Source organism: Myotis davidii, unplaced genomic scaffold (assembly GCF_000327345.1).
Source record: "Myotis davidii unplaced genomic scaffold, ASM32734v1 scaffold184, whole genome shotgun sequence".
Lineage (NCBI taxonomy): Eukaryota > Metazoa > Chordata > Mammalia > Chiroptera > Vespertilionidae > Myotis > Myotis davidii.
Window position 1 is genome coordinate 6,548,777 of NW_006297021.1, and position 10,781 is coordinate 6,559,557.

The 10,781-nt window shown below is 43.7% G+C and overlaps 1 protein-coding gene across 4 annotated transcripts in view; it reads right to left on the reverse strand.

Moving 5' to 3' along the window:
* PDLIM3 (PDZ and LIM domain 3) overlaps positions 1 to 9,771 on the reverse strand; it is a 29,255-nt gene extending 19,484 nt beyond the window's left edge. For 3 of the 4 annotated variants that reach the window (XM_015569779.1, XM_015569777.1, XM_015569778.1), the window contains exons 1-2: positions 9,585 to 9,770; positions 685 to 836 (exon numbers count right to left, since the gene is read on the reverse strand). In XM_015569779.1, the coding sequence (XP_015425265.1) occupies positions 685 to 836; positions 9,585 to 9,677 (245 nt within the window). In that variant the 5' untranslated portion in view covers positions 9,678 to 9,770. Of the gene's footprint in view, positions 1 to 684; positions 837 to 9,584 lie in introns of all 4 variants that reach the window. The other variant, XM_015569776.1, reaches the window with a different exon arrangement.
* Between the last annotated feature and the right edge of the window lie 1,010 nt (positions 9,772 to 10,781).

Genomic DNA, 10,781 nt, shown 5'->3' on the forward strand with positions numbered 1-10,781 from the left:
CAATTTCACCCCATCAAATGGCAGATCGACTGTGTGCCTTCTGTACCAGCAGGGGAGATTGTGAACACGCTAACAGCCATGTCACAAAACATTGTTTCCACAGTTGTTTCATCTCCATTTCAACGACCTAAGACTGTTTTTGGTCAGAAATGTCTCATTATCTAATATACTCATGGACGCACACTCACACCTTGTGAGATTCTTCTGGGCTGAATTCTGTACAAAACAGCCAATGGCCTGCAGCATGTCAGCAACCAGTTTTTAACATGACCATATTTTGTCAAGCCAAGAGATTCTTTTAGGAGAATCTTTGAATTCCATTTTCTACCACATTTAGAATAGCAGGGCAACTGGCCATGCTGTGTAGTGTTCCTGTGGCCAATACCTTTTATGGTTCTATTTTCATTGTCAATTAACGGGATCAGTCCAGGAAAAAAATTCCATTAGCCTCTTTCACTATGCTGACATTCCGGAGAGTTCCTTTTAGAAATGGTTTAACAAAATCAACTAGAGATTGACTGATGTCAGGGAAGAACAGACCAAAGTGGCTGATCTAGGAAAAAGCCAGTCAAACTCCTAGATTCTGAGACACCTTTCTCACAGGGAGGATGAGATCATTTATCATTTTGGTTCAGGTTCTGCTGCCAAACAGATCACATTTTAGCGCCATCAGTTAAAGAGCACCTGTCAATTTTGAGACACAGCTGGTGCGCTGCCGCTTTAATCCTGTCCTGTGCATCAGCGTGAGTCATGGACTCTGTACCGAAGCCGTCGATAGCCAGGATGACATCTCCAGGACACAGGTTGGCAGCTGCTGCCTTGCTCCCCGGAGTAATCTGGAAGAAATCATGGCACCACTTACAAAAAACATCAACATCTTGCAGATATCCGGAGTTTTGTGCCTGACATCTGTATTTCAGCTTGGCAACACTTTAAATGTCTTACTGGGTAGGCAGTCATAAATCTAACTTACAATGACTCTTAATTGATCAATTGTGTTAGCTCTCTTTTCCCATCATGCAAAGTAATTTTGTGTTTTACAAACCACATTTCATTTATCATGACTCGCTTTATTCTTTTTAAAACACCTTCCTATTGCCCTGTTTGAATCATATTTTCTTTGCTTTAAACAAAATAATTTGCGTTTTTTTTTTCTTTTAGGTTTCTTTTGTCAGCCCAAACTATTTGGGAATAGAACTTTACTGAATTTAGGGAGATGTTATATTTGAATTGAAACTGCGTTAGCATCCCTGTAAGTTATGAGTCACTCAGGGGTTACTTAGGATGTGGAAAGCTTGAAAGAGAATCACTTTAGAGTTAATAGAATAATCCACATAATAAATTCAGTTGTAACTTTTATGAGCTCTTCAGAGAGCTGAAGTTGCAGGGCAACCAACTAGCCTGCAATTTTAGGAAAGACAGGTGCCTCCAAGGAAAGACACAGTGTAAGCTTGGGCTACCCTGCATCAGAGCAAGGAGGAAGATGGGGCCATCACACTAGCTGTTAAGAAGAAGTGAAATTATGAACAAACTAGAGGCCCAGTGCATGAATTCGTGCATGGGTGGGGTCTGGCTGGCCTGCCCTGATGGGGGCCCATTGGGCCAAGCCAGTGGAGGGGAGGGGCCTCAGGGGCAGGGCTGGCCAGGGGAGGGGCTGTGGATGGTTGGCCAGCCAGCTCTGCCCCCGATTGGGGGTGTTGGGGGCCGATTGGGGACCGGGTCAGGCTGGTTGGCTGCTGCAGTGCATGTCATAGCCACTGGTCATTCTGGTCATTCTGCTGGTCCAGTCGCTGGGCTTTTATATATATAGATTAGAGGCCCAATGCACGAAATTTGTGCAAGAGTAGGCCTTCCCTTCCCCTGGCTGCCAGCACCGGCTTCCCTCTGGCACCTGGGACCTCGGCTTCCCTCCGGCCCCGGGTCTGTCCAGTCTAATTAGCACATTACCCTTTTATTATCATAGATCATTAAAGGCTAAGTGTGAGTTAGTATTGAAAGTCTAGAATCCCTGGGAACTGCAGACACAGGGGAAGTTTCTATCCATCCAGTCTCTTCTTCATGAGTGGAGAACAGATGGAACAAATAGAAAACAACTAACAAGATGCAACATTTTATTATGCTAAGCGAAATAAGCCAGTCAGAGAAAGATAGGTATCATGTGATCTCACTCTTGTGGTATCTAAAGAACAACACAAATGGATGAACAAATAGATCGAGAGACACAGAAGCATGGAACCAACCCCCGAATCTTAGTGGGAAGGTGGGGGTGAGGTGTGGTGGGGAGGGATTAACCGGGGAACTTACATCTATATATGCATAGCCCATGGACACGGATGATAGTGTGGTGAAGGCCTGGGAAGAGTGGGTGCAGGATGGAGGGGGTCAGTGGGAAAAAAGGGGGACATCTGTAATACTTTATTTCTTTTTCTTTTATGCCTGAAGATTAGTGCCATTCACGTCAACCTATCATTGTCACACTTGCCAGTTTCCACTATTTAGAGCAGAATAATACATACATAGAACTTGACTTAAATCTGAAACTGCTCCAGGAATAAACTGTTCCTAATGTTTTACCTGAGGCTCAGTCATTAATCCATTTCCCCCCTGCATTTTTTTAGTCTAGCTATTAACTCTATTTCACTTTGTGGCTCTAAGGGAGATCCAAGATTCATCTAAATAAGCAAAATTGCTAAAATAGTAAATTCTCACATGCCCTAAATCTTCAGCCTCATCACTGAGATGTTTCTTGTACTCACCCTACTTCTGTGATCACGGTACTGCAGTGATCAGGGTCACTTTCCATTAGGGATAGTTGATAGGACTCGGGTGAAGGCAACTGGGGATGGTTACATCTCAGCCTCTGGGGGGCATTTCATAGATGTTTTCCATTTAGAAATTCTCCCAAACCCAGAACTGTTAGAAGAATAACAAGTTTGCAGCCCTGATGTGACTTGTAGGGATAAAAATAATCTTAAACTTTTAATTTTCTCTAGCTAGAGTTCATTAAAAATCTGTACTATCTAATTTTTAAAACTCTAAGATCAGAATGTTTTTCTTTGAGTCAAAGCATGAGAAAACATTGGTTAATGTATATGCTTTTAAAGCCTCACCAGGCTTTTCTAATATAATCAAATAGATTTGGGTGATACAACGCTCACTCTTGATTTAGAAAAGGCTAACTTTTAGCTTTGGTTAGGACGAGTGGAAGGCAGAGTTGTGTGTGTATCTGTTTATATAAGTTTTAAACAGAGACATCTGGTGTGCTAAACTTAGATACTGAATATTCTAAATGTTATTAACAGCATTGATATGGATGTTAATAACATTATTTTATGTTTATCCCAAATATTACATTTGCAAAGCTTTTTCTAATAAATCTGACCACTGCAACAGCTTGAAGACAGGCTGGACAAGGAAGACTGCCCCTATTTTCAGAGAAGTGTCTAAGTAACCCCATGGCTTCTTAACTAAAGTTGGGAACAGCTGTACACAGCTCTGACACACGATGTTTCAGAGGTTGGTAGTGATGGCCAGACCCCACTTCAACCCGGATGTCCTGGGATCTCCAAGGAGAGAGTTGGTAAGAAAGAAAAAAGTATGTAGAGACAGGGATGAGACAGAAGGAGAAAACACTGTTTTTCACTTCTTCCAAGTTCTCAAGTTCAATTGGTCTAGTGGTCAGAAAATGACCACTACGTTGGTCTGGTTTTAGTAAGTTAAACTCTATGTTTAAACACAAGAATATATTATTTCCACGCATTACTTGATATTATTATATTATTTTATATTATTACTAACATGTTTTCCCAAATTAGGAGACAAGAGAGCTAAAATGAGGTAAAGAGTTTTCAATGGATTATTTATTATTCAGGTCAGTAGGGCCTCCAATGTCAAAAGCATTGGAGAGACCACTGGAGAGAGTACTGCCATTAATCCCTGAGCGCCATGTTTTCAGGCCTGTCTGATTAGAAGGACCACCTGGGGTCCGTGCTGACCATGGACTCTCACCCAGCTCTGGATTTCTGGAATTATGAACACTGGCAGAGAAGCTCTGGCAGAGAGGCTAGGGAATGTGTGTTTTTAACAAGTGCCTCAGATGGTTTTCATTATTCACATCAACCTATTACTTGGGTCTGTTTGGAAAAAAAATAATTTAAAACAGAGATGAAACATCTGTAATGTTCTGTTTACTGTGGGAGACACAAGGGAAGTCCAAGATATGGCCCTTATGGGATTTTCATGTTAATAATAAAAATGATTGAAATAGTTATGGAGCAAGACAAGTATATACTGATGGGCTTACAGTGGGGCATGGATCAAAATGTTGAGAAACCCCATTATTTGGTTGTTCTCCCTTGTGTACAAATAAACTCCAGTGCCTCTCCTGGCATTCAAACCTTCTAGCACCCACAGTCTACATTTCTAGAGCCATACCCACACCACTTAACCCAGAATCTCTGTAAGTAGTATCTGGGCATGAGTATGTACTAAAGTTATTGGGGTGAGTCTATTGTGCAGCCAGGGTTGAAAACTATTATAATATTACTAGAAGCCTGGTGCACCTGGCCTGCAGGGATTGTGCCCAAACTGGCTCTTCGAATCCCCTGAGGGTGAGAGGGCAGTTCTTGGGTGATGCACCCTAGTATCGGGCTCCCTCCTCTCTAGTTCCAGGTGCCTCACCTGAGAACTGTAGCTGCCAAGTCACCACAGCTTGGCAGCTCCTGTGTTGAGTGTCTGCCCCCTGGTGGTCATTGCATGTCATAGCTACCGGCTGGTCGGCTGGTTGCTTAGTCTTTTACATATATAAATTGTTATTATTGATTTTGTATTATTATTGAGAACTACAATCTCACTGAATTCTCAAGATGATCTTTTAAGATGAGAAAACTGATGCTCAGAAAGTATAAGGAACTTGCCTAAGGTCACACATGCAGTGAAAATCTGAAATTCCATCATGGATCTATGTAACTTTATAGCTCAAGCTCCTCCACTATCCCATCATGCCACTCCCACAGGTACTCTCTCTCCCCAACTCCTCCTTTCTCTTTGGTCATGCTTCATTTCATGGAATCCTGGACAGGTTCTATCACAGTGGTTTATGCACAGGTCCCTTCTCTTCTACTGACATGTGAGCTTCTCAGAGCACAGAAACCAATTAAGTTACGATGGTGTCCCTCACAGTGCCTCCCACATGCAACACATCCTGCACTTAGTAGATATTTATGGGATGGATGAATGTTATGCACATAGGAACCAGCACTTCCATGCAGACACGTCTTTGGAAGAACAAAATTAAATAGATTTTTAATCACATCAACTTTCTTGCTACACTTGAATCCTGGAAAGGGATTGCATTCAGCTGTATACATTTCTTTCTAAAAGTTCAAACTTCAAATACAGTTCATGTTAAAGTAATACACATTTCTATGGTAAAGCCTGGAAAACTCAAGTCTGCATTAACATTGCCTGTGTTGGTACCCAAGTGCACATAGCATTCTCAGTTGCAGTGATCTTGAACCTGGGTGTGCTCTGAATAGGAAGGAGCGGGGAGAGGGGAGGGGGAAGAGGAATTGAGTGGGAAAGGACATGCTGGCAGCAGATGTATACGCTAATTCTCCATCATGTGCACAAACGAACCTTGCACTTTATTCCAGATTGGACCCTTTGTGAAAACAAATGATCTGTAACTTGGCAGTGATAGTAGACCCACCTTCTGGGTGGTCCACACACTTCAAAAAGAAAGACTCCTTAGACTCTTCCTGCCAAGAAAAGAGATGCTGCTCACTTAGAGATGTGAGCCCCGGGCTTTATTCTGTGGAATGCTTAGGCAGTTATATCTGGTGGCGGCAAAAGCTTCCCACTCCCCGAGCTCAACACCACAACATAACTTATATTGCACAAAGTCTAGAACACCTACTGGCTAGAAACTGCTCTCCTAAAAATTGTCTGTGTCACATTCAATTGCTCATTTTTTTGAGAATGTCTGGTCTTTGATATACCTTACTTCTGATGTTCCTTTTTATGGTATAAAGATCAACCTGACAGATTAATTAGATTGTAAGCAATGGTGGGGTGTATTTCAGTGGATGGAGAGAATGACATTGATAACCCGGTGCCCCAGCCCTGGTGTAGCAGAGGATCATTATCGAGCAGCATGGCTGAGTCCAGATTTGTATTGTGTGAGGGAGGGAGGTGGGGGTGGCTGGTAGGAGGACAAACATGGATTTAATTGACTTGAGGAATACATCTCACTTATGGGACTTTTTGTGGCATTAAGTGGAAGCATTGGTATTTCATTCCTTTGCATACATATCTAAAATAGACGAATCAATTAACAAAAGAATTGTCATTCATCTTTATCGTAGGATATTTTTGTGGACACAATCTATACTTATTTGTGATAGTTATGTTGAAAAGTGAGCAGTTTAGTCAATCATTCATATTGTGTCATATTTATTCTGTAACATATATGATGTACAAAGCATTGTACTTGGTGCTGAGTAACCCCCAGATTTGAAAGTTCCTGCCCTTGGGAGGCATGTGGTTTGTGGGATACAGATGTACTCAGACATCTGTGGTATCAGGTGAGATATGAGGAGAGGTCATAGGTCAGAAGCTATGGTAGTCAAAGGGGCCGAATGCTACATAGAGGACAGTGGGGTGGAGTGGGGAAGAGAATTCTGGAGGAAAACGGTAGGGGAGCAAAGGTTTGTTAGAGAAACCGTGAGTAATCCAGAGTCATGGGACTGCTGCCTATTGATGGGTGGGAGGAAGAAAGGGGGAGAGAGGGCCAGAGAGGGAGGAAATAGAGTTAGAAACTCGAGTTGGGATAGAGGGTGAAAGCCCTGGGTGTGTAAAGACCACACATCTTATCCACTATGAGAGGCTTGGTGCACAGATTTGTGCACCAGTGGGGTCCCTCGGCCTGGCCTGCAGGGATCGGGCTGAAACGGGCAGTCCAACATCCCCTGAGGGGTCCCAGAGTTCGAGAGGGCACTCTTCAAAGCTGCTGTTGCTTGGCAGCTCCTGCATTAAGCGTCTGCCTCCTGGTGGTCAGTGTGTGTCATAGCTACCAGCCGGTCGGCTGGTTGGTTAGGCTTTTATGTATATAGATGCTCTGGTGATGCTACTGAGGGGTGTGTAAGAATGGGGAAGATAGGAGCAAACTTGCATCTCCTGAAGATGGCTGGGAAGGACACGCAGGGGAAATTGGGGAGGGAGACAAACAGCTCAGCAGGACGTTATGAAATCTTGAAGAGGTACAGTGGTAGAAACAAAGAAAAGTGGTAGATGTTAAAGATAGAGAATCAACAGAAGCAGGTGATGAATTGGATGGCACAGAACACCTATTGGAAATCTCTGTACAGTAAGCAGATTTTTCCCATGTGTGGACATCAGAGTGCAGACATTGGAGGCAGGTAGACCTGGCGTCGGTTCTGCTCCACCCCTTGTCCTCCGCTGGTTAATGAATCTCTCGAGGCCTCCCCCTCCCCATCTGTAAAAGGGGATCATAGCACTCCTGCTCTCATTGGATTATTGTGAGATGTGAGTGAGTCTGTGTATATAAATAAAGGGTTTAGGAGAGCGCATGGCAAGCAACCTTATTCACTTCCTTTCCACATAATATAAAGATTATAAAAGTAATAGAATACTCCTACTACCTATGGACAACAATGCTCATTACTTTTTTGCAATATCTTCTAGTCTTTTTCCAAAAGATTTTTAGTACTCTTACAGTTTCAGTGGAAATAGTCTCAATTAGGTGTTCACTAAGGCAAAAAAGTTCACGCGGATGTGTTTTCATTTATTCAACATGGATCACCTATGGTTTGGGGGATCCGTGGAACACAGGGCAGCTCAGTTTTACCTGCCTCCGTGAGTTAAGTTAATCAAAGAGAAGAGGCATGGTCAAATGAACAATGCACGGTGCTGCACTGTTCCTGAACCAAGCGTCACGATGATCAATACAATTAGTAATGAGTTAAAAATTCAAACCAGACTTGGCCTCCCAAGTAATAATTGTCATCATATCAAACATGTTTACAAAGAGCGCCTGCAGTCCAACCCCAGAATGTACGCACGGCTTTAAATAAACATTGTTCCAAATGTCAACAGCTCGACTTTCAAACACAAGATGAATCATATTGACGTGCTCCGTAGAAATAGCAAGATACTCCCTTTGTAAATCACTTAATTATTTCTTTAGGGTTTAATATAAATATGATTTATCTTTTGTTGGAACTCAAAAGCTTATTTCATTTAATATAAACAAATGAGAACGATACTTCAGAAACTTTAAAAATAGTTCTTAGTAGAGATAATGGAAACTGTTTTCTTTGGTAGATCCATAAAAGGCACTGCTTGGCCCAGATCACCAAACCCTTTTCTGCTTAGTTTACTCAGGAACGTTTTTGGGGGTAGGTTAAGTTTTCATGTCTCATACAAAAACGCATGTCAGATGTGTTTATATGTTCCTGAAAAATGTAAAACAAAGCTTGAAATGTTCCATGGTGTGCCTTTGTATGATACATGTTTGAAGGTATTTTTTTAAAAAAAGAAATTGGTTCCCAAATCTCATAGACGTATAAGTAAGAGCAGAATTTAAACGGTATTATCTTGTTCAAAAACCTATGTGAGTAAATCAGATTATAAAGTATACGTTTATAAGATGCAGTATAAGCATCAGGGAAGAGAAAAAATAAAGCATAAAAGTATTAGGTTTACTATGATTTCTATGTGATGATAGAAATAATTTTCTTTTAAGGCAAATACTTGTGTTAGAAAGAAATCAACTAGACTAAATAGAAGTTTATGGAGAAGACAGAAACCCCAGAGTTTCCTTTTTCTTTCCCTCCGACTAGACAATACTGTAAAGAATTTCGAGTAAGAAAAGCTTGACTTTGATAGCAAAGCCTTATTTTCAGAGTTATTAGGCTGAATGCTGATTTTCCACCAGATTAAACGAAACGACCTGACCCGTTTTCTTTGTAGTTCCAGTTATAGGTGCTGATTTCTCAGCCAAGTTCCCAGCTTTGGAAAATATTTATCCAAAATGCCTGGAAACCTAGGGACACCGATTAGTAATGTTTTCCCTGTCTGGGCTGATAAGAGTGGTTCCCTCTGGGCGGACCCAGGGAGCGCCCGTGAACAGCGCCCGGCTGAAGTTTCCATCCAGACAAGAAACAGCCCCAGTGTCGGTCCTTTCTCTCTCCTTCCCGGGTCACCATCTCTCTCCCTGCAGCGCCCCATCTCTCCTTCCCGCGCCCCCCGCATTGTGACTGGGAGGAGGCCAGAGTAGAGGGTGAAGGCCAGAGAGGACCCTCGCCCCCTCGCCCCCTCTGAGCCCAGAGGAAACGCTGGCGGAAAGTTGCTGGGGACCGAGAGGATGCAGGCGGACCGCTGCGGCTGACAGGTCAGTTCTCTCAGCGGCTCTGCATCCTCCAAACCTCACTTTGCCAAGTTGCTGCCGCCCCTCCAACTGCCAGTCCCAGGCAGAGGGCCCACCACCCGCGCACCGGGGCTCCATGGCCACTCTCCGCTCCACGGGGTCCCCGACTTGCAGCAGCAGAAGGGAGAACACCTACCCTGGTGATGATCAGAGGCTGGTTGAAGTCGATGCCCCCTGAGAGTCGGAAGCCCCAGGGCGCAGGGCCCGGGAGGACCACGTTCTGGGGCATGGTGCCTGCTGGGTCTCCTTCCACAAGGCGAGAGAGTCCCTGAGCCGGACAGCCCTCTGTGCGCCCTGGGCAGTGTCCTGGCTGGGACGCCCCGGGAGCTTTATCCCTGCTCCCGAGTGACGTCACCGGCCCCCTCCTCCCGCCCCCTCCCACCCAGGAGAGCTCCAACTTTGGAAGAAAGAGAGGCCAGGCCCAGGGGAGGTTAGGGACGCAGGGCTGGGTGCAGCCTCCAGAGCTGCTGGCGCTGCGGGCGCTGAGGCTTCGGGTTACAACCCCCATCACTCTCTTCAAGTCACACCTGTCCTCCTGTTTATTTTCTACTTGGAGCTCAGCGGGGCGCTTCATTCGAAGTTAAAAGCAGTTACACCACAGCCCCTGTGCGTTTCATTAAAGTAAAACACAGCATCATCAATACAATGAGTTATTGAGCAATTTGGAGTGCGGTAATATTTACCTACTAGCCATGTGACCTTGGCTGTTACCCAACCTTCTTAAGCCGCAGTTTTCTCAACTGTAAAATAGGGCTAGTAATCGCCTGAGGTGGTTTGGCTCAGGGGGTAGGGCGTTAGCCTGGGGACTGAAGGGTCCTGGGTTCAATTCCGGTCAAGGTCACATGCCTGGTTTGTGGCCCTAGGGAGCCGATCAATCTCTCATCATTGATGTTCCTATCTCCCTTTCCCTCTCCCTTCCTGTTTGAAATCAGTAAAAATACATTTAAAAAAAAATAGGGGTAGTAATTGTACTTACATCATAGGTAGTCAGTGAAATACCATAAACATGAGCCACTTTTACACAAGCCGGCACAGCATGAGTGCTCAGTTAAGTATACATGGTCATACGTACTGATGGGTGTGCATAACATACTTAATATGGATTCAGATATAGTTTACATTTATTTGTTTCAAATGAAGAAATCTAAAAGTGATGATGTCATGCAAACAGTACCCAATCCAATGAACCTTCCAAAAGTACATATGAGTAGCCGATCAATCAATAGACTGGAAACATATTTTCACTTTGATTGGAGCAATTGTCACCTCCTTCAAATGCAGTCCCAAAACTTATGTTTTTGACACATGGGAAGTGAGCAGAACAGCACCCCAG